This window comes from Propithecus coquereli, unplaced genomic scaffold, assembly GCF_000956105.1.
Source record: "Propithecus coquereli isolate 6110/MARCELLA unplaced genomic scaffold, Pcoq_1.0 Scaffold7, whole genome shotgun sequence".
Lineage (NCBI taxonomy): Eukaryota > Metazoa > Chordata > Mammalia > Primates > Indriidae > Propithecus > Propithecus coquereli.
The window spans coordinates 9,824,747-9,849,456 of NW_012153062.1; the positions used below are offsets into that span (position 1 = coordinate 9,824,747).

The window sequence follows — 24,710 nt, forward strand, 5'->3', positions numbered from 1 at the left end:
AAAAAAAAAAAAAAAAAAAATTTAATTTAAAAAGCACAAACCCTTATCATTCTAAAGAAACATGTATAGTGTTTATAGTTGCTTTTTGGATCACCTTTCGCTCGAATTTGTTAGACCTGGTATTATAGTGAAATTCAAAGGGACCCAGTTTATTCTTCCTGAGTCCAAAGTGCTTTCAAACAAAGGCACATGACCTACATATACTTGCACTCTTATTTGCAAGTGACAGAAAATCAGGGCAGTTTCCCAAAGCAAAATGGGGAAGTAGATGCTAGACAGAAAAGAATAAGACATATTGACTTCAATACCAATGAAAACAAGGTGGGGGAGGGGGGTGGTAAGGAAAGAAAAAAAGAAAAGGAGGGAAGGGAAGAGAACATAGAAGAGAGGAATTGAGGGAGAGCTAATCTGGGGTTTTAAGACTCCCTGCATGTCTCAGACGCTGTGCATTTATAATCCCTTCACTCCTCTTATGAAAGCAGTTATCCTAGGTAACTACCACTGCTCTCTTGGCTGTCAACGTGAGTAATGTTTTGCTTCCTCCTAACAGTTGCTATCACATCAACATGAGTGTGCGTGTGTTTGGTGAATTTGTTTTTCGCCTCTCTCCCCAGCATATTGGTTGGCATAGCCTTCCCTCCAGCAGCTGGGAAGAGCAGATTCAGGGGATGTGCAGTTAATGCAATTTTTTTAACTTATTTTAACTGAGAAACAAATCCAACTCTATTCACTATTATTTAAGTATACTAGGAGTTCTTTTTAGTTCAAAGCAAATACTTTGAAGTTACGTATTCCCAAACTCTGTATTTAGTAGGAAGTTTTAATCATTGGCGAGTCTTCATGACCACCCATGTAGGAACCCTCTGAATGTGGAAATTTTTTTTTAGTTTATTGCCATTAAAAAATACAAATTTTCTCTGAATAACTGTAAAACATCAAACCGAAATTTTAAAAATTCTTTTATTTTACAGCCATATTACCTCAAAGAAGTAGTTCCCAGAATCAAGTTCAAGTTTTTTTCTTATTTTTTATCCCGCAGGGTCATCCATCACTTGTGAAAGCTCTGTCCTGCCTATATGAAAAGCTTTATCAAAATCAAATCGATCCAAATAAAGAAATCCTTGTGACAGTAGGAGCATATGGATCTCTTTTTAGTGCCATTCAAGCCTTAATAGATGAGGGAGATGAAGTAAGTGTATTAACATTATTCTAATACCTATATTAATAATTATCATTTGTCCCACCTTTGAATCTTTTACTTATTTTACATTGTTTTCTCTTATTTTTAATTATTTTTGAAGTCTAATGCCTATACAGTAAAGTTGGCAAATCTTAAATGGATAGCTGAATTAATTTCTATGTAACTATAAGAGATAGTCTAATGAAGAGATAGTACATTTCCAGCACCCCAGAAGGCTCCTTTGTGCCCCTTCCTAGTCTATATTCTCCCAGAGGTAACTGGTCTTCTGTCTTCTACCATCATAATTCGTTTTGACTGCTTTTTTACTTCATATAAATAGAATTATACCATATGTACTCTTGGGTCTGACTTCCTTCGTTTATCGTTATGTCTGTTGGACTCATCCATTTTGTTGCATGTAGTTTAATCTTCTTATTTTTATAGCCTATTTAAAAATAAATAGAAAGAGAAGTGGCTAGCACTAAGGGGAAAAAGAATCTTTTGTTTTCATTGCTAAAATAACCTTTAACCTGAACTCAATCAACAATTATTTGATTAATGCCTTTTTATGCCCAGTATTGTGTTAGCAGTACAGTGTGAGGATATATAACATAACAAGAAGAATAAACGATTTTTGCATTTTAGTCCTATGATATCAGACCCACTTGGGCACCTGCCTCAGTCATCTCTACCCCTACTTCTCCGTTATCATTCTAATATACCCACTTTAGTATTTTTTGACCTCTTTCATTTATTCAGAAATTACTGAGCATCACCTGTATGTTAGGCCCTGTTAGAGAGATTTTTAACACATTGACTGCCATACTAGAAAAAAAATGTTTTCCCTTGGGACCACAGTGTATTATTACAAAAATAGAATAAAAGCTTCAAAAACAAAATGATCTTTTAATTTAATGCAAGACAAAATTGATTGACTTCTATTCATTTAATCCACATTTTAAGAATTAATTTGTCAACATTAATTGTAACAATAAGAATATCAACAAGCTTAAGATTTTCATGAACCAACCGCAGGGTTTTGCCCAAGTTTTACTTTGCAAGGCCTTGGGCTCAAAACTAGCTTGAGTTAAATGTAACTCACATGGCAGTTAATGTGTTAAAAGATGGTTTCTATGCAGAAAGAGTTCCCTGTCCAATAAAGGAGATAGATTTCCGAACAGAATAAGAGGAATGTTGTATGTTAGTCAGCAGTGGGGGATGTATAATTTATGGTGGTGACGAAAGGAGGGGGTGATCAACTCTGCTAATGTGGGTCTGGAAAGCTCCAGAGAGGTGTTGCTTCAGCTGGGTCTATAGAATGAATATTTATATATACACTGTTAACTTTCTTTGAACTCTCATAACCCTTTATCATACCACTTTTATAAAAGTTACCACTCTCTACTTTGTGTTATGTCATTCTTTTACATCTCTAATTCCCTCTACTATGCCAGACAATAAACTATTTAAGGAAATCTGTTAAGGAAGTACAGTCACACTTTGATGTACATAATCTCCTTTCAGCCTATAATGTAGAGCAAAGTTTTGTCTCACACTTTGGTGTTGTTAATCCTTTGTTGTTTCCGCCTCTGCGCTCTGTTGGACTATCTTTCCTTTCTTCTTTCTTCCCTCATCACCTTATCTAATATTTTGAAACTGCACACATGTCACTTTCTATCCTACTGGCCCATTTTATTTTTTTTATAGCATTTGTTACTATCTGAAATTATCTAATTTCCTTACTTGTTTTCCCATTCATTATAAGTCTCTTCCAGTAGGATGTAAGTTCCAGGAGAACTTGTTTATTGCTGTACTGCCAGCACCTAAAATAGTGAGGGCTCAATAAATACTCTTCAAAAAAAAAAAAACAGAGGAATTATTCCCATGATAAAAATAAAGAAATTAAGGCAAAGCATATCAGATATATTCTTTCCACTTTCCTGCCCATCTCCCCAGTTTATTTTCCTTTATTGAGATCTCACTTTGTACTGGGCACTATATTTCTTCCCACTAGGGTTACAAAGATGGGTCATCTTAGTCCTTGAGAACTTCACAGCTGATCGAAGACCTTATAGTCCACGTGGGGGAAAGATCTGCTCTTTGTTCATTTCCTTACCCTCCACATGTCACATTGTCCTTAGTAGGCGCTCAGTTTGAGTTGAAGGACTAGTACAAACAAATGGGCTTTTAGAGTGTATAACTCCAATGAGAAAAGCCTTGAACAAGTATTTACATCCTAAAAAATACAAACAGTAAAAAGTACACATTTAGAACAATAATTGGGTGCCATAAATTTAACCAACAAAAAGTGAAATGAGACAACTAAATGTAGACTTGTAAAATTTTAAGTTCTTATCAGATTTTTCAAAAGCAATTTGGCTATATATATATACATATATTCATATATATAAAACCATAAAAATGTTTATACCCTTTAATCTAGAGATGGTAATCAAGTGAATTTATTCATCAAACTATTTAAAAATAAAGAAACTACACCTTCACAAATAAACATAGCACTGTTATTTATATAAGCAAAAGATAAGAAAATTATTCTAGAAATCAAGAGACTCTCATATAGCCATTAAAATAATAAATATAAAAACTGTAATAGCATGAGATTTTCATGAAATATTACTAGGTTCTAAAAGGTAGAAAGAATAATTGGATGTATATGATGGTTATAAATTATGTTTTCAAACTCTCCTTATAAAAACACAAAGGGTCAGGGGAGGTTGATCAGGCTGGCAGATTAGGTGTTGGGGGTGGGATAACGACCAGCTATCCCTGGTCGGATGGGCCCAGTGACCTAAAAGCCCTACCAGGAGTGACTGAGAGAGAGCATGGAGAGACAAAGGGACGAGAGTATATTCAAGGGGCTAGGAAAACAGACAGAATCCAGATATGAGGCACCTGTAGGGAAACTGTAGATACCAGACAAGAATAGCATCCTAAACAGATTCCCAGCATCCGCTCATTGTTTGGGGATGCTTTTGAGAAGAGGCAAGCATCTTCACTTTCAGGATGTCCTTTTATCCTTTTTTTAGAGACGGGGTCACGCTGTCACCCAGGCTAGAGTGCAGTGATGTCATCATAGCTCACTGTAACCTCCAGTTCCTATGCTCAAACAGTTCTCCCATCTCAGCCTCCCGAGTAGCTAGGACTATAGGCACACGCCACTCACTCGGCTGCTTTTTTTTTTTTTTTTTTTGGTAGAGATGGGGTATTGCTATGTTGGCCATGCTGCTCTCAAACTCCTGGCCTCAGTCAATCCTCCCACCTCAGCCTCCCAAAGTGCTGTGATTATAGGCGTGAGCCACTGCACCTGGCCTGGATAATGCTTTTAAATTAGCACTTCATAACAAAGAGCATTACAATGTTCTCTTTCCTTATAGTCTGCTTCTGTCACTGTCTGATAGATCACTTATATTCTAGATTCTATTTTCTAATTTGAAATATAAAGAAATTCTTAATGATTTTGGCCAAAACGTCTCTTTGAAAGCGTGATGGCCCCTTTCCCCAGATAAATCTACTCATGCACATATAAAATTTTACATACAATTTCAAGTGTAAGCTCATCGATAGATCTCCCTCAGAGACCAAGGACTCCAATTAAAACTCCTTGGAAAAGTTTATCTCCAGGGTCTCTTCCCATCAGATGTTAGCTCCATGAAGGCAAAACCTGCCTTTTTCATTGCTGCATTGCAACATCTAGGTACTAAATATAGGTACTAAATATATTCATGAAATGAATTAATGATTGATGATCTTACTTGCTTTCATTTCAGGTCATAATAATAGTGCCTTTCTATGACTGTTATGAGCCCATGGTGAGAATGGCTGGAGCAACACCTGTTTTTATTCCCCTTAGATCATCTGTAAGTTTGCCAATATGATTTATATGCTTTAAGAAGTTTGGAAAATAAAAATTATTAGGTTATTAAGTATGAAGTGTCTGATTTCCTTAAGTACTAGGTTTGACAGTTGATACCTCTGACATTTCACTTTGACACTTCTTGTTTTATTTTTATTGTGAAGTTACATCCTCATTCTTTCAAACACATGGGTTGGCTTGTGATTATCTTTCAAAGTGTTTTTTTTTTTTTAGAGGAATGTTGTGAAACCATGGATAAGTCAAAAAATTGTGTTATTTTTGAGTATGAGTTCTTATGTGGAACCAATGCTGCACAGGCAGCTCGAAATATCAACCAAGTGTTTGGGAAGGACGTGGCTAATGAACACACAGTAGGTTGATGGTTTGAGAAGTTCTGTTCTGGTGATTTTAATCTTGAAAGTGAGCCATGTGGGTGACCTGAGATCAAGGAGGATAATGATGAGCTGAAAGCTGTAGTGGAAGCGAATCCATCTTAACCTATGTGTGAATTAGCAGCAAGGTTTGACATTCGTATTCCAACAATATTGGACCATTTGAAACAAATCAGCAAGGTACAGAAGCTGGATAGATGGGTAACACCTGAATTAAATGAGCATCAGAAGAGAAATCGTCCAGAAGTTTGCTGTCACAACATAAAGGTGAAACATTTCTACATCGATATTATGTGTGATGAAAAATGGATTCTTTTTGACAATTGCAAGCATTCTGCACAATGGTTGGATAAAGATAAAGTGCTGAAACACCATCCAAAACTGAATATTCATCAAAAAAAGCTAATGGTGTCTGTTTTGTGGTCCAGCATTGGTAGTATCCACTAAAGCTTCATGAAATGTGGTCAATTACAGTGGACATTTGGACAAAGTAATGAGTTTGCTTATGATTAAGCAGCCAAGATTGGTTGATAGAGACAGGCCAATCCTCTTATAAGACAACATTCGACCACATGTTGCAAAAACAACACTGCTCAAACAACAGAAGCTGGACTTGGAAACTCTCTGTCATCCACCATATTAACCAGACCTTTCACCAACTGACTGCCAAGTGCTTTGGACCACTTCTTGCAAGGAAAAATATTCAATTCTCAACAAGCTGTGGAAAAGGCCTTTTGCAATTTCATCGCCACTTGCTCTCTAGGCTTCTTCGCTGCTGGTATAAACAAGCTACCATTAAGATGGCAAAACTGTGTCGATAGTTTAGGTGCATACTTTGATTAATTGTACTGCTTTTTTTGAGATATTATAGACCGAACTTTTCATTTGAAATCAGACATTTCATATTTAATGACCTAATACTTTGTCACTGATAAAGTTTCTACTTTGATTGCATTTGGAGATTTATGAAATATCTCCATTTGTCTAGTTGTCGTTTTAAAATCTTTTCAAAATAAATAACTAAAACACTACTATGAATCACAGAATCTTCTGTTAGCTTTATAATATCAGACATGCGAACTATAGCTATAGCTGGCTCCTATGAAGGAATATAAGCACTTTAACAGCTGTTAGTGATGACAGGGTTCATTTTTCTGTTTAACAGGTGTGAGCATAAGACTTAGGTCCTTTTGGGCTCTAAAGGCAAAACTAAAGCCTACTTTTATTTGTTTATATTCTTTGTTAGTTATTTATTCAGTTACCTTTGCCATGCCTTTCTCTGATTTTTTTCCTTATTAGGTTATTTATTTGTAAGACAACAAACATGAATTAATTGAATTAAATCACATCTTCATTCTTCATGCTTAGAAACCTGTTTATGGAAAAAGATGGTCTAGTTCTGACTGGACATTAGATCCTCATGAGCTGGCAAGTAAATTTAATTCCAGAACCAAAGCTATTATACTGAATACTCCACATAACCCCCTTGGCAAGGTAAGTAAGTCTTTTCTTCATACAGTTTTCTGACCTATGGTTCTCTCATATGTTGGATAATAATTGGCTGTGCTTTTTCCTTTAATACGTGTAGGTGTATACCAAAGAGGAACTCCAAGTCATTGCTGACCTTTGCATCAAATATGACACACTCTGCATCAGTGATGAGGTTTATGAATGGCTTGTATATTCTGGAAATAAGCATTTTAAAATAGGTACTGATTATTACGTACAGTCACGAATCTAAATGTGTTTGGGCACATGTGGAACAACTGATTGGAAACGATCCCAGACCAGCTTTAAAATAGTCTTTGTAATGGGTATCTGTCTGTATGAGCACTGAAAAATAGTATTTGAATGAATGATGCTTGAGTGAATTGATGAACAGCTTGAAGAACAGATAGTACAAATTTAGAGGAATAGATTTTGGATCACAATATAAAGCTAGGAAACCAGAGAAGTAGTTCTTTTGCCTATATCCCTGGCTTCTTTGTAGGAATCCAGCTATTACTTGGTATTTAAGACACAGGGAGCTGACTTCTTCCCGAAGAGGTTTTGGACTGTCTTTGCTGAGCAAGTTGCCAAAATGCCAGGTCAACAGGGAGAAATTAAAGGGGCAGTAGCTATTGCTACTCAGCCCTTGCCTGACATTTTGCCATCTCACAAATGCCACAGTGTCTTCTGGGGTAGTCCAAACTTATATCAAATATAGGATTATAAGCTGGGTTACAACCTTTGAGTCCTTGCACCTGCCCTTCTTTTGCCTGGACATACTTTTCTGCCAAATATCCACATGGCTATGTCCTTTGCCTCCCTCAGGTCTTTGTTCCGATGTCAATTTTCATGACTACCACATTTGAAGTAGTTACACCTCTCCCTCCAGCATTTTTGTCCTTCTGTTCTGTGTTGTTTTTTTGTTTGTAGTAAAAATCAGAATCTATCTATTTTACTTCTAAACTGCAAAAAGGTGGGGATTATTGTTTGTTTTGCTCTCTTCTGAGTCCCCATTTTTCAGGATAAGGTCTTGCACATGGTAGACAGTCAGAAAGTAATTGTTGAATAAATGAATAGGAAGGATGAAAAGATAAGGGAAGGATGACTAAAAGATATTGTGGCAGAATAGATAAATTAAAAAATGAGTACACTTACATATAAATAATTGTTGCATTATGGTATGTGTCATAATTGTTCCTGTAGTACATTACAAATTGCTATAGAGCTGGGAGGAGAAAGGAACTACTTGAGAATCAGAAAAGGAGTGGGCAAAAGGTGGAATTAGCCAGGCAGAGATATAGAAACTAAATTCAGATAACCCAGCATGTACTTAGGCAAGGAGGTGTGAAAGATCAAGACATACTTAAGAAAGGTATGTGGTTTGATTTATACGGTATGTTATAGTAACTGGCACAGATCAGGGTAGAAAAGTAGGATGATTCTAAAGGACTTTGTATATGAGAATAAAGAGTATTACCTTTGAAGAAGTTGAAGAGGTTAGTGGTTCCAAAACGTATTTTAGTGGTAGATCACCTTGAAGCCACAGCATTCTGCATCATGAAATAGCAATATTACGAATTCCATCCTAAAATTAGAAGCAATTTTCCTAATAGAAATTCGACAATTAGAAGTCAATATAAAAACCACAATTCTATCTGTGCAGAATGTATTCAGGGAAAAAAAGAAAAAAAACCCCACAATTCTATTCATACTTGTCTGTAACAAAGAGCTATTAAAATAAACACATTTGAGTCTTACTGATTTTTGCCATGCCATTAATATGCATTTACTAAATGCTCATATGTTCACTGTCGGAGCATTCACTATCAGATAAGTGGCAGCAATTACTGAAGGCTTAAGAAAATTACATGGAAGAAAACTTAAAATTGACTTTTTAAATTCTGTGCATTAATTTGATCACCAGAGTGCCGTGAGCATAGTTTAAGAACCACTGCCAAAGGTGGGACAAAACAGGGGAATTAGTTCTGTGATAAGATTTTTTTTATGTATAAAAGTAAGAGCTACCTGCAGATGAGGGTCTTAAGCAAATGAGATGCCCTGGCAGTGGAGATGGTACATGGAGGCTGCTTAGAAGTAGTAACTATGGGTGTAGAGTGTTGCATTCGAAGGTGAGAAGAGAACAAGCAAGTATGATTCTGAGATTTCTAACCTGAGCTACTCAGCAGTGATGAGGAGCTTAACCAGAGTAAATAGGGCAAGAGGAGGAGCAAGTGTCTGGGAAGAACTAAGGAAAGGAAATTCCTGCTTCTCATGTCAGTTTGAGTGTCTATGAGACGTAGAGGAATAGATATCTGGAGATAAGTGGAATTATAGGCCTGATGGTCAGAATCAAAATGTGAGGGGATATATTTTTGGTAGCCGTTAAAATTTGGTAGTAGCTGGACCCACGGAATGAATTTTCCCAGGGAGGATATATAAACAGGGGCAGCCAGGAATTTTCAGGGCATAGCACCTTAACACAGCAAATGTTATCATGTGTCTCAGTTGCATGAGAGTCCACCATTGCCCATCTTGTTCTTGACCTTTGGCTCAGGTCATTTGAACTATTTCTCAGGTTAAAATCAGACTAACATGGGCAAATAATTTTTTTTTTTGTAATGAACTCAACTTAGCAATGTTTGTTCCAAAAGATCACTTTAAGTGATCCCAATATTTATTGTTTAGATTTACTATTAATAATTTTAAACCGGTAAAGTGTAACTAATGACATTATTTGCTAAGGATATGCAAGACATATATTTTTAACTCAGATTTTTTTAGTTGTTGTAATAGCCCATAAAATTAAAGTAAAAAAAAAAAAGAATTCACTATTTCATTATTAAAAAGTATAGCTTGTTTTCATAAAAACTTAGGTATTCTATCAAATACAGTGGTCTTTGTTACATGAACAATGCAAAATGGCTATTATATCGATTTGCGAAGTGCGACAGTTCTTTCATATAATACGATAAGGCTACATCATGAAATTAGCATCATCTTCTTATCTTCAAGTTGTCACAGAGGCAGTTTGCCCTGTGTCTCTAATCTTTATGGCTTCTATTGAAGCCTAAGTTGCCTATGAATAATGGTTATAGCTGCTTTGGCTGAATTAAGGATTATGAGTCATAAATGAACAGTGTAAAGACCAGTTGCCATTTAGATGAAACTGTAATCTAAACTTACAATATAATGGATATTGTTTTCTAAAATCAACAGACTTGGAAAGATATTTTTTTTTTGCCTGTAAGTTACCACATTCACACACAAAGCTGTGGCCATCTCTTCTGCCTATCCACATTAACTTCTGTGGCTCTCCAAATCTCCAAGATTGAGAAGATATTTTAATATTACTTTTGGCTCTTCTTATGAAATAGTAGAATTTTCTCTTATTCAAACGGATTTTTGATTCAAATGATGTTTCCTAAATTGGGTGTGGCAGCACACGCCTATAGTCCCAGCTACTCCAGAGGCTGAGGCAAGAGGATCACTTGAGCACAACAATGTGAGGCCAGCCTGGGCAACATAGTGAGACTTTGTCTTCTAAAAAAAAGAAAATAAAAACAAAATAAAAAAATTTTTAAAAAGAAACAAATGGTACATCCTGGTCAGTAAATTGATATTTTAGTCAACAAAAAAACTTCTCTTCTCCATTTATATATAAATACACTTATTTTTGTAAAATTAGTATAAAATTCCTTGTAAGTTACTCAACTGATCAGCTTACTCCTTAAAAAAAAGACATCCAGGCTGGGCGCGGTGGCTCACGCCTGTAATCCTAGCATTCTGGGAGGCCGAGGCAGGCGGATTGTTTGAGCTCAGGAGTTCGAGACCAGCCTGAGCAAGAGCGAGACCCCGTCTCTACTAAAAATAGAGAGAAATTAACTGGACAACTAAAAATATATAGAAAAAAAAATTAGCCGGGCATGGTGGCGCATGCCTGGCGCATGTCCCAGATATTTGGGAGGCTGAGGCAGGAGGATCGCTTGAGCCCAGGAGTTTGAGGTTGCTGTGAGCTAGGATGACGCCACGGCACTCTAGCCGGGGCAACACAGTGAGACTCTGACTCAAAAAAAAAAGAAAAAAAAGACATCCACATTTATGGCTAAAATAGTCATCAGCAAATTCCTTAGCTCTTCTTTTAAATAGTGCTATAATAGATTTGATATTTTAGGAATGAAACCTATGTTTGATACTTGAGTAGTTTTGGTTTCCCTCGTATATAACTTATAGTGAAAACATGTTAGGATTATATTAGTTTCTCTGGGTAATCCTTATTTTCTAAGAATTTATTTCTAAATATTGTTCTTTCTAATAGGTCTTCCTGATTTGGAATATATGTTATTACTTTAAAGGAAGTGATACTCTGCATTATCCATAGTTTGGATGTTCTCTGGTCAAACAGAAAAGCGGGGTACATATCATGGTTTTCTTTCGGAGTGCTTTGGAAGACTGGAAATGTCTCAAAACTTGAAGGGATATAATTACTTACATCAAATATTAGAATAGTCCTTCTTCAAGTGGACCTTCTAAATATTTTCCGGGTTTATCTCTTTGGCTTTTGTTATGTTCCACAGAGAATACGTTATAACTTTTCTGATCTATATGATTTTCCTACTATTACAAGTACTGGCAGGTATTTCACCATAGACTGAAATTACTTATATTAATTAAATTTGATTATATTAATTAAACTTATATTAATTAAAATTAATAAATATTTGATGGGCGAATGGATGAATGACTTTATTAAAAATGTTAATCTGCTTGAATACCTTTATACAGTCAATTCTTGTTATTTGCGAGTTCTATATTTGTGAATTCACCTACTCCCTTAGATATATTTATAATTCCAAAATCAATACTCATGGCACTTCATTCAAAGAGGGGCAAAAACTTAGAGTTACCCTGCACACACATTCCCAGCTGATATCAAATAAGGCAACACTGTGCTCCTTGTTTCAGCTTACACTATAATCAAGAATTCTTTTCACGGTGATTCTGCTGTTTAGAATGGCCCCGAGCATAGTGCTGAGTGCTGTCTAGTGTTCCTAAGCACAAGAAGGCTGGGACGTGCCTTATGGAGAAAATATGTGTGTTTGATAAGCTTCATTCAGGCACAGGTTCTGGGGCTGTTGATCATGAGGATATTAAAGGGTGACAGCTAAAAGGTACAGGGCTACTTTGGGGTGAAAAAAATATTCTAAAATTGACTGTGGTGATAGTTGCACAAATCTGTGGATATACTAAAAACCTCCAAAATGTACACTTTACATTGGTGAATTATATGATACGGGATTTACATCTTCATAAAGTTGTTAGCAAAATAAACACACACACACACACACACACACACACACAAATATTCTTGGCCCTGCCCCAAGAGTTTCTGAATCAGTAGGTCTAGGATGAGGCCTAATGATTTTCCCTTCTTAACAAATTTCCCAGTGATGCTGATATTGCTGGTATGGGAGCACATTTTAAGAACCATTGCTCTAGGAAGCATGGAGAAATAGCCTCAGAAAATGGGCAGAATAAAGGGGACTGAACAACAGCCATAACTACAACCAAAGCTATGCCACAGTATTATTGTGTTGAACATACGGTCACTGCAAACACTGAATGCAGGATGCCACAGCTCCTGTGACAGCTGCCGTGTGAACCAGCCTGAAACACTGCCTACTCGCACCACTGTTAGTCCTGCCCAGGAAATAATTTTGCTCCTTGAAATTATTAAATCTATTTATATATTATTCTGATGCAACGTTATAGTGTAGCAATGTTTTAGCTGTGTTTTGAGTTAAAGACACATTATCTTAAAAACCCTATTGAAATAACTATACTGACTACACTTAACTTTCATTGAATGTGTATATCTTTGTTACGTTTTTATTATACTGAATGTAGGTTGATGTGAAAGTAATTATTTAACTTTTTTTTTTTCCTATTCAGCCACTTTTCCAGGTATGTGGGAGAGAACAATAACAATAGGAAGTGCTGGAAAGACTTTCAGTGTAACTGGCTGGAAGGTGAGATGACTAAAAATCTAATTGCTTAAAAGTAGGCATCTCTTTTTTTTGTAGACTCTTTGTGTTTTAAATGCATACATACTCAGTTTACACAGGCTTTTGTACTTAATGATCTTTTGCTTATCTATTGATTTATTCGGCTTTCATGTTAGGCTTTATCCTTTTAATTATTTCTTTAAAAGTAAGAAAAATTGGATAATTTTTCGTTATATAGGATCAACTAGTGACACATTTTTCTTTGCAAAGAATGGTCAGATACTGTATACTAATATAAAAAGAGGAAAAATTGGCCAGGCGTGGTAGCTCATCCCTGTAGTCCTAGTTACTGGGGAGGCAGAGGCAGGAGGATTGCTTGAGCCCAGGAGTTTGAGGTTGTGGTGAGCTATGATGCTGCCACTGTACTCTAGCCAGGCAATAGAGTGAGACTCTGTCTAGATATACACATATACACTCACACACACACACACACACACACACACACACACACACACATATAAAAGGAGGAAAAGTAATAATAGCTAATATTTTGGCACTTACTATGTACTATGCTCTAAATGTTTTACCTGTACTAGTTTCATTCTTATAACCACATTATAAGGAGGGTACAAGTATTATACTTGTTTCATAGATGATAAAGCTAAAGCACAGAGAAGTTAAGTAACTTGCCTGAGATTCCACTGCTAATGAATCCAAGCCAGGACAGGTAGACTGGCATCAGAATCCATGCACTTAACCACTGTATTATTTATTACAATGACAATGTATCCAGTTGAAACTCAATTCTTTTCCAGCCTCACCTCTCCTAAACATAGCTAAGAAGCAGAGAGCATCAAAAATGAGGGTTGTGGAATCAAAAGTCTTTGATTATGGAAGGGTCCCTTACACTCTCATTCAGAGTTACTTTTATCTGTAATTCAAACAAGCTTTGTTACCAGTTTTTAGTCCTCCAGAATATTAGAAGTAGCAAATTAGAAGAGGGGAAAAGGCTAATAATGCTTGCAGATTCTGTTTGCCTCCTGAAGGCGGAGCTTCATGACTCCAGCTGGAAACTTTTCCACCAAAGAACAGCACTGAAATGATTCTAAGTAATAATACTGCACTACTTTCATAGTGTGAATACTTTAGAATTGTATATATTTAACAATTGCATTAAGTTTAACTACTCTCTTAAATTTGGTATATACAATTAGATTATTTTTTGAAATCTTCTTTTATTTTTTCCTTTCCCAGATTGGCTGGTCCATTGGTCCTAATCATTTGATAAAACATTTACAGACAGTTCAACAAAATACCATTTATACTTGTGCTACTCCTTTACAGGTACGTGTAACTCAGGGTTCAAGCATGGTCTTTTGGTGAAGGTGTTACTTTTATAATATATTGCATATTTGAATTGACTTAGTTCTTGTCTTTATGTCCTGCTTTAGCAGGGCTTTCTAATTTAGGATTTCAGGAGTAGACACATATTCTCTGCTATCAAGAATAGTTGGTGTTCTTAATACATCAAGTTTTAGCTTTGAACAGTCATACATTGCTGGTGGGGAGTACAAAGTGCTACAAACTCTGGGAGGACAATGGCAGCACCACACAAAATTACAGATGTGCTTCGCCTAGGAAACAACAGTCCATCTTTTGAGAATTTACCCTAAAGCTATTATATGCACATGTAAGAAGTTATGTATGTACATGGCTATTCATTGCAGATGATTGGAGATAGTCTGTTATCCATCTTCAGACAGTTGGTTAACTAAACCATGATCTGTCCAAACATTGAAATATTATATGACTGAATTAGTTTTCTATTGCTGCTGTAACAACTTACCACAAACTTAGTGACTTAAAAACAACACAAATTTATTATCTTAATCTTTTGCAGCTGAGAAGTCTGAAATGGTTCTTAAAAGGTTAAGATCAAGGTGTCAGCATTGCTGTGTTTCTTCCAGAGGCTCCAGGGGAGAATCCATTCCTTGCCTCTTCTAGCTTCTAGAGGTTGCCTGCATTCCTTGACTCGTGGTCACATCACTCCAACCTCTGTCAACACATCTCCTCCTGTGACTCTGACTCTCCTACCTCCCTCTTTCCCTTAGAAGGACCCTTGGGATAACATTAGGCTCACTGGATAATCTCCCCATCCCAAGATGCTTAATTAAATCACATCCGTGAATTTCCTTTTACCATGCAAGGTAACATCTTTACAGGTTCTGTGTTACAGGTTCTTAAAGACATGGACATCTTTGGGGACCATTATTCTATCTGTGTAAAAGAAAATAAAAAAGAAAGAAAATGAGGAAATTCTTCAATTACTGATATGGAAAGATTTCCAGAATATATTATAAAGTAAAAAAGCAAGATACAGAGCAGTATATATTTATGCTACATGTTATATAAGAAAACTGCTTGTGTTTTCTTAAAGGATCTCTGGAAGGATCTAAAAGAAACTAGTAAAAGTGGCTATTTATAAGGTAAAAGGAGTAGGTGAAATTAACAGAGACAAGGAGAGGTTCAAAACTTTTTATATGTATCTTTTTAATATAATGTATCTTTTGATATGTATCTTTTTGTATCATTTTAAAACAGTATCAAAATATGTAATACTTTATATTTTTCTATATTTATAGAAATAGGGATCTATTTTCCATTTTCTATGAATAATCAAAACACTGAAAAAATATTATTTTTCTAGAAGGCAGTTAAAAGGGAAAAAGGATAAAATGTATTGGCTATACTGAACTTAATTTTTTTGCTTCCTGTCAATAATACCTACTGAATGAGAAAAAAATTCTTATTTTAAAGTACTTTGTTTAGTGACTCTCTAAAGTAATCCATGATAAATGCTAGTTCTGACATTTGGTTTTATTATATATTGAACTCATTTCATCCTCCCAAAATAAATCCATTCACTTATTCTACAAATATTTACTGAGTATTGGAGATACAGCAGACAAAAATTGCTGCTCTCATGAAGCTTACAACCTAATGGGGGAACACAGATATTAATAATAAACAAGTAAATATTTTTAAAATATGTCAGATATTGATAGATATGAAGAAGAAAAAAAAGTAGTGAAGTGGAAGGATATAAAGTGCCAGGAGAGTTGGGGGGGGACAATATACAATGTTAAATAGGGTGATCTGTGAACGCCTCACTAAGAAGGTAACATTTAAACAATGAACTAAAGGAGGTTAAGCAGTCACATGGTTACCTAGAGAAGAAACTGACAGAACACCACATCCAAGTCGCAGTGGTGGCAGCCTGGCTGGCATGTTTATAGCAGGGGACAGCACAGAGGCTGGAATGGGATGAGCAAGGGAGAGGAGTAGGAGCTAAGATCAGAGAGGTAGCTGGAGTCAGACTGAGTGGGAGGGTGTATGTCACTGTGAGGACTGAGTGCAATAGAAGTGAGTGGAGAGTTTTGAGCACAGGAGGGACAGGGTCTGACTTGTGTGATCAAAGGAACTCTGGCTGCTTTGTTGAGTGAGAAGGCTGTTGCAGTGGTCCGGGAGAGAGATGCCAGCAGACTGAACCAATATGGGGACGGTAGAAGTGGTGAAAAGTGGTTGGACTCTGAGTATATTTTGAAAGTAGAGCCAACAGTATTTGTCAATGGATTATATATTGGGTATGAGAAAAAGAGGTGTCCAGGGTAATGCTACAGTTAAGGTGGACGTTTATGTCTCCTGCACTTGGAATTTTCTAGGGCAACATCTCCTTCTATAGTAAGTGAACAAGTTGCTGAGGAAAAGAAAGATACAGCCAAGAATCTGGAACATCTTTTCTCTGAATCATCTTCTTCCTCATTTCAGCCACATGCCCGGTTCTGTCCTCAGACGACCATGCTTGGTTCCAGGGGAACCACAGATTTCTAGGCTAAAGCAGCTGATCCTTATTTATCCAAGATTTTTTTGGTACTGGGGAATTAGTATTAATTCTGTTTTACTGCTGAATTCTTTTGGCAGGAAGGTGTCTCTACAATATTGCCCCTCTCTTGCCGTCTCATCTCTTGCCACATTGTCTCTCTTGATACCCCTCAGCCACACTCGACCTCTCTCAGTTCTTCCAACAGAACAAATTATATCCTGCCTTTTTCATTTATTTGTTTTCTGTCTCATCCCTTTCCCTCCTTCCAATATACACTAATTGGAAACTTCATGAAGACAAGGACCATGTCTGTCTTGTTAATTGTTATATCCCCAGCACTTACCAGGATGTCAGGCTCAACATAGGTACTTAATATATATTTACTAACTCGATTAATGTACTCTTTGGTTGTTTATATCTTTCGTTTCTGATCAATTTCCTTAAAATTTGACTACTTTGCGCTGTCCCTCTATCTCTTACCTATTCCAAGTTCTTAATTATTTGCCTGGAATTTCTGGTTTGCTCCAAGTGGCGTTATTTCTAAGTTGCCCCTATTCACATTTGCCTATCACGCTTTTGTCCTTCTGCTTGTACAGGTCCTTGTTCTTTATACGTGCACTGATTCTGACTTGTTTACCTGTTCCTGACCTGTTACATTCTCAGACACCTGCCTGATCCTTAGTGTCTTAGTTGGTCTGGCTGCTATAACAAAGTACCATAGACTGAGCAGCTTATAAACAACAGAAATCTATTCCTCACAGTTCTGGAGGCTGGAAAAATCCAAGATCAAGGCACCAGCAGATATTCAGTGTCTAGTGAGGGCTCGTTTCTTCATGAATGGTACCTTTTTGCTGTGTCCTCACATAACAAGTTAGCTCTCTTTTGTAAGGACACCATTCCTAGGGAATCGCCTGCCCTAATTACCTCCCAAATGCCCTACCCCGTAATACCATCACCTTGGGGGTTAGGATTTTCACAAATGAATTTTGGGGGCATATAAACATTCAGTCCACTGCACTTAACAACACTGGCTTTTTCCTTGGCCCAATTTCTCTCCTGGCTTTTCTGACTTGCCTGAAGACTAGTAGAGGAGTCACTCTATGTGCTCCAGAAACTCATTTCTAATCTCTGTTACACTTAGACCACCTTCCTGGCATACGAATGATTATGTCAAGGATTTGCACATCTATGGGGAAGGAAAGAGGTACACTTCCTCCTCTACACAGTGGCTCAGCTTTCATTTCCACTGTGTCCTCCAGGGTAATGGGCAAAAACTGACTACTCCATCACTTCTCTGGTCATTCTTATGACTTAGATTTAGCAACTCATTCTATAGCTCACCTCAGTAGAAAATATCTTAATGTCTTTTTGTTCCCAAGTATGCCATCTTTATATAATAATACCTCTTTTTTGATCTGGATTTCGTGACTCATTCTCAGTTCTTCACATTAGATTTAATCATTTAGCTGTAACTGGTTCCTCCATTAATCTATAGAGTTTATAGGTTTACAGTAATTGAACTGTAATTTTCTGAGTGAACTTTTTGCCAATAATGTTACTCAAATAATCTTTATTTATTATGCCAATAAACTAAGCAATAAGTAACATTGGCCGTATTTCCTTTCTACATTTTTCAATCTTAACATACAGGAAGCCTTGGCTCAAGCTTTCTGGATTGACATCAAGCGCATGGATGATCCAGAGTGTTACTTTAATTCTTTGCCAAAAGAGTTAGAAGTAAAAAGAGATCGGATGGTATGTCTACTTGAAAGTGTTGGCCTAAAACCCATAGTTCCTGATGGAGGATATTTCATCATTGCTGATGTGTCTTTGCTAGGTTTGTAAAGGTTTTTATTGTTTCAAATATATGGAAACTTATGTGTGAAATTATAATAGAATTATGGAGAAAAGATTGGTGTCAAAGCCACAGCAGCATTTTATCTACAGAAAAGGATGAATTTTCACAACGCCAATATTTTTCTACAATTATCTTTACTTTTAGGTCTTTCACCTCTTGTTAAATGGTTATGGAGTTGGTGTTGCTCTAGGCATTCTATTAAACATAGAATTTGCTGTCATTCTGTTCTAGGGTGTAATTTAAAACACAGGTACATGAAATGATATACGTACTCTGTGTTCATTTGAGTAAAATTTTAGTTTTCTTTTCACTTAACAAAAAAACATACTATTTTGTTAGAAAAATAAGATTTCTAGAAATTTTGAAACCATGAGGGAATATTTACCATGTTAGAATATACTGAAATGAAGTAAACAAGGAGAATAACTTTATTAAGGATCTACTATGTACCAAGCACTCAAACGCCCTTCAGAAGAAAACATTAGCTGCATTTTTGCAGATAAGATTTAGAAAGTTTTAAATAACTTGCCTGAAGTCACACAACTAGATTCGAAATAGTTCTGTCTCTAAAAAGCAAAGGTCTTTATATTACCTACAGCTGTTATATGTAATTCTGACATGCCATACAAATCTAAGGTTAGAAGCATGATAGTGTTTTATATATAACTTACTTTTCTTAAAAAAAAAAAGCCATTAATAGTAGTGAACTTTAAAGCCTAATTTATTCTGACAAATTACAGCCATTCTAAATATAGCTTTAAATGTTTTAAAATCTTATTACAATAAAGTTATATGCCAATGAACTTGAAAAACTGAAGTTTTATTTATAAAACTGGAAAGAATAAAAGAAATTTTTTTTTCTTTCTTTTTTTTTTTTATTTCAGCAAATTATGGGTGTACAGATGTTTAGGTTACGTGTGTTGCCCTTGGTTCCCCCCCTACCGAAGTCTGTGTTTCAAATATGTCCATCCTTCGGGTAGTGAGCATTGCACTCCTTGTGTATACAAATACCCCTCCCCTCCTCCCTCCTCCCCCCTCCTCCCGCTGCCCTCCCGCTTCCCCAACATCCAATAGATGTTGTTCTGATATGTGCATTTATGTGTTGATTAGTTAATACCAATTTGATGGTGAGTACAAATGGATCCCGTTCTTCTGCTCTTGTGGTGCCCCACTTTGGATAATGGGCTTAAGTTTAATCCAGGAAAGTGTAAGAGGTGCTAGCTCACTGTCATTTCTTATGATTGAGTAATATTCCATTGTAAACATATAGCAAATTTTGATAATCCACTCATGGATTGACGGGCACTTGGGTTGTTTCCACATTCTTGCAATAGTGAATTGTGCTGCCATAAACATTGGGGTGCAGATGTCCTTATCGTAGAATGTTTTGTGCTCTTTTGGGTAGATGCCTAATAGTGCTATTGCTGGATCGAATGGTATTTCTATTTTTAGCTCTCTGAGGTATGCCAATAAAATATTATAAGAAGGAGACACTGCTAACATCAAATACTTTTTTAATTTTATAACAAAACAGAGATTATTTTTAATAGTATATCGTTCACATAGGAATTTTCTAATACAAGTATTTGATGTTAGCAGTGTCTCTTTCTTATAATATTTTTTTGGCATCTTCACAGATTTCAGGGAAGTAAGGTGTTATGATTTTCCTGTAAGTAGATTTTGAGGTCTCTTTCTCTGGAAAGTGACTATAAACTCTAGTCCTGTCCTGGTAGGGCTCCAAGGGAGGTGTTCGTGGATGTTCACAGTGTGTCTTTCATGGGATACTTCTTTATCCTGGTGAACAGCCTAATGCCTAAGTCTGACCCATGACCAGATGTCCCTCTCACAGGAAACTTGTTTATACTGGCAGACACCCTTGTGGCTCTTGTCTGACTGTGTCCACGTTATTCCCACCAAAATATTTATCCACTCTCTAGGAGAGCCCTGACCAGGAGGAGAATTAGGTTCATATGTGTTGGTCAGGTGAGATACAGAAGAGGCAGAACACCTCCCAGGGCCAACAGGAAGTAGGGAACCATATGAATTCACGACAGAAGGCGCAAACTGAAGCAAAGTTTTCTTTCCTGTCTCATTAGCTTATTTCTTCATTTGTTGTGAGAGAAGAAGAAGCTATGCCTAGCAGAGGCTCTTGGAGTCCTATTGCCGGAGAGCTGCACTGGCAGGCTCCCAAGTTCCATTCCTATATAAAAACCCCTTAAGATGTTCCATACTCTGAGGTTCGGAAAGCACTTTTCCCATATTGGGTTTCAATGTGAAGCTCATTTCATGAAATGATAAAAAGAAATAGCACAGTTGTCATCATTTATACTTTTGCCTTTGAATCAGAAATCCACAAGATTTTCCACATGAATTATTTTGTTTATTTATAAGAAAATGATTTATACTTCATATGCTTCCAAAAGGAATTTTAGCCTATTCATATTAAAAATCTTCTATGCAATAATATATAAATAGCAATGATGATATATAAATCAAAAATCAGTGACACATAGGATGAGGAGAAAGCAAATATTTCATTCACCGAGGGTCGTATATTATAATTAGCATTATCTTGAGACCAAACTTCTTGGGACCAAAGTCAAATAGAAAAATGGAATTAGTTACATAATTCTTGGATAAAAGGAAACTTAACACCTTTTTAAAGAAGAGTGCTTTCCTGGAACCAAACTTTTCCAGATAGTAAACTCTAAAGGGATTTATCACATTGTGACATTAAATATCAAAAAGATAGTGATGCAACTTGGAGTATTATGCTAAACTCTTAATTAGTTTCCCACTCTTTCCTCAGTCAATCCATCCTACATGCAATGCTATTAATAGTTTAGGACTTAGATCTTGAACTAGTGTGGTTATAGTAGGAGCAGAAAGGATTTCAGTTAGAAAACCTTTTCTTCCTTCTTTCCTTCTTCCCTTCCCTTCCCTTTCCTTCCCTTCCCTTCCCTTCACTTCCCTCTTCCCTTCCCTCTTCCCTTCCCTTCCCTTTCTCACAATGTTGCCCAGCTGGTCTCAAACTCTTGGCCTCAAGCAATCCCCCTCAGCCTCCCAAAGTGCTGGGATTATAGGCGTGAGCCACCACACCCAGCCAGAAAACTTTTCCTGACGATGGAAAAAAAGAAAAAGAGGTGTCCTTTATGGTCTTCCTTTACTCATGTGGAAAAATGTTAATGTCTATAAAACTTTCCTACATATGAAGAAAATTTTTGTTTTATTTTACTCTTTCGTCTGCTTAGATTAATTTGCAATGTGGAAATTCTTCCATGTAATAGAGGTTGGTCCTATCATTTGCTAAAGATAAAACAAAAACTTTCATTTAATGGTGGCTTAAGAATAAAAGTAGACCATAATATTCATGAACATACTAATTACTTCTCTTTACAATTAATAACAATGGCTAACTAGTTAATATTTTTTGAGCACTTATGATGTAGTATGTATTAAGAGCTTTCCAAATATCACACTCTCACAAAAGGCATATGAGATTGGTGCTATAATATTGCTATAATATTATATAACTATTAATAAAGATGAGATAGAGACTTAAGTAATGTACTGAAGTTAATCCACTACCAAGTAGCAGAGCTGACCTCTGAACCCAGAGCTCCATTTCCTAACCAGTGAATTTATCTGTTTTCTGCTCTACTAAGCTCCTTTCCAGACCAGTGAGCTTCATCCTAGAACTCAAAAGGGAAACATTTCATTAGAAGACAAGATGACAAATAAGAAGATTATTACAGTTTTTCTAGTGAGATAATAGGATCCAAAATTATGGAAGAGATGGTGGAAATGCAAAAACCAATTTGGATTTTCACAGATTACTTAAATATGCTAATGCATGTGGTTTAAACTCTTTTCTTCAATAAAGAACAACTTTGTTTATTCCTTCGAAGATCTCTAGCTCAGGCATTTCAAAAGAAATAGATTTCAGCTACCTTCTGACTATAAAACCTTTATAATTGTATGTATTCCCTTCTTTGCTTTTTCAGCACCATAGCAATAAATTTCTTTTTTCTAAGCTTTACAAGAAAAAAGGAGTAGTACAGTGTCAATTACAGTTAGCTAATAACCTGCTGCTCTTCCTTCTACTCCCATAGGTAATCGCTCCTTTCTTTGGGCTGCTTTTGTACCTTGAATACACTACTATTGTGTACTCGTCACATAGAACTTTTTACATAATTTACAATTAGTCTCTAACTTTTTTTAATTTTATATTTTTACATATAATTGTACATATTCATGGGGGTATATAGTTTCAGTATATATAATGTATAGTGATCAGATGGGGTAATTAGCATATCCATCATCTCAAACATTCATTTCTTTGTGTTGACAAAACTCAATATCCCCCTTCTAGCTATTTGAAATTATTAATATATAATATATTATTGTTAACTGCAGTCATACCACAGTGGTATAGAACCCTAGAACTTGTTCCTCCTAGAGTCTCACTTTTTTAAGCTGTCAGTTTTTGTTAGTCCCAAACCTGAATTAAGCACACATACACACATATATCTTGAAATAGTAATTTGAGTTTCTTGCCTATAAAGAGAGGATTGTAACTACCACTCAGAATTGTGGTGACAACTAAATGAGAGGATCATGTAACATGCTTAATAGTAAGCATATGGTAGTATTTTATTAGCATTATTATGTGGAAATTTTACATTCTCCTTAAAGTAGGGAGAATGAAGACAAAATCATTAGGTATAGTAAAAACATTCTTAGACTTGGTTTTAAAAGTACAGGTGACATTTTGTTCAATGTCAAGGCTTTTACATGGTTAAGTTGAAAAAAAACCACTAGTATTTTGTAAATAAAAGAAAAAAGGAAGATAGCTGCCTCAATGTGTTTTCAGCAATACATTGTAAAATTTTATTGATTACAGTAACCATCAACATTAGTTGTTTTGGGGCATTCAAAACAATCTAAGAGTACAAGTCAATAAAGTTGAAACAATATGAAATATGGATTACTGAAACTGAATGCCAGACAAATATCTTGCCCAGACTCTAAAGCAAGATATAGGCAAGAGATTAGAATAGGAATACATGTTTGAAATTTTTTCTCCAGATTTAAAATTTAAAAAATAACCTAATATATGGAAGCAAGAGATAAAAAATAAGGATCCCATTTAGAAGATCCAAACAGACATTCTTTATAAATAATGAATAATATTAATTTATTCATTCAACAAATATGCTTTTTATTATGTGCTAGACACTGACCTAGGGGTTGAGGATACACTAGGTTGCAAAACAGACACGTTACCTTTGTGGAGCTTAACAATCTGATGAATGGCTATTCAGATATAATTATTACTGATGAATACTTTATAAATAATTTACTTGTTATTTCCTTAATAATGATCATAGAGTCTCATCTAGATGAAAAGGCAACACTCCTCTTCCCTTCTCCTTTCCTACTGTCTTCCTGTGACAAGAACTGCATGTACAAGCATGATCAACCAGATGTATATGTGGGTACCGCCTTAGCGTATCAGTAAAGCTTCTCTGTGGATTCCTCACTTCCCACCCCACCATGCAATATGAGACTCCAGCATATTCTGTGAATATCTTCTGAGAAAATTTTAAACCAGCCTAATTTAAATCAGAAGAAAATTTTGAATCTTGATAGACTTAAGTGAAATACATATTACCTCAGATATAATTCATGGGCCACCTAATTTTCATTGTTGTTCTAGATGCAGACCTCTCTGATATGAAGGACAATGAGCCTTATGACTATAAATTTGTGAAATGGATGACTAAAAATAAGGTAATGTTTACTGGCCTTTGAAATACTGTGTTATATTTTATAGTTAATTTATGAAAGAAACGTGCTGACATACTTTGGAAAACATTAAATGTAGTTTTGGGCCAGGCGCGGTGGCTCTCGCCTGTAATCCTAGCACTCTGAGAGGCCAGGCAGGTGGATCACTCAAGGTCAGGAGTTCAAGACCAGCCTGAGCAAGAGCGAGACCCCATCTCTACTAAAAAAATAGAAAGAAATGATCTG

General features: G+C 36.0%; 1 protein-coding gene across 1 annotated transcript in view; it reads left to right on the forward strand.

The window, feature by feature from the left end:
• CCBL2 (cysteine conjugate-beta lyase 2) overlaps positions 1–24,710 on the forward strand; it is a 56,026-nt gene that overhangs the window by 23,937 nt on the left and 7,379 nt on the right. The window contains exons 5-12 of the mRNA XM_012661023.1: positions 1,040–1,189; positions 4,969–5,058; positions 6,815–6,940; positions 7,035–7,155; positions 12,884–12,960; positions 14,191–14,280; positions 18,470–18,656; positions 24,397–24,470. Of these exons, the coding sequence (XP_012516477.1) occupies positions 1,040–1,189; positions 4,969–5,058; positions 6,815–6,940; positions 7,035–7,155; positions 12,884–12,960; positions 14,191–14,280; positions 18,470–18,656; positions 24,397–24,470 (915 nt within the window). The remainder of the gene's footprint in view (positions 1–1,039; positions 1,190–4,968; positions 5,059–6,814; positions 6,941–7,034; positions 7,156–12,883; positions 12,961–14,190; positions 14,281–18,469; positions 18,657–24,396; positions 24,471–24,710) is intronic.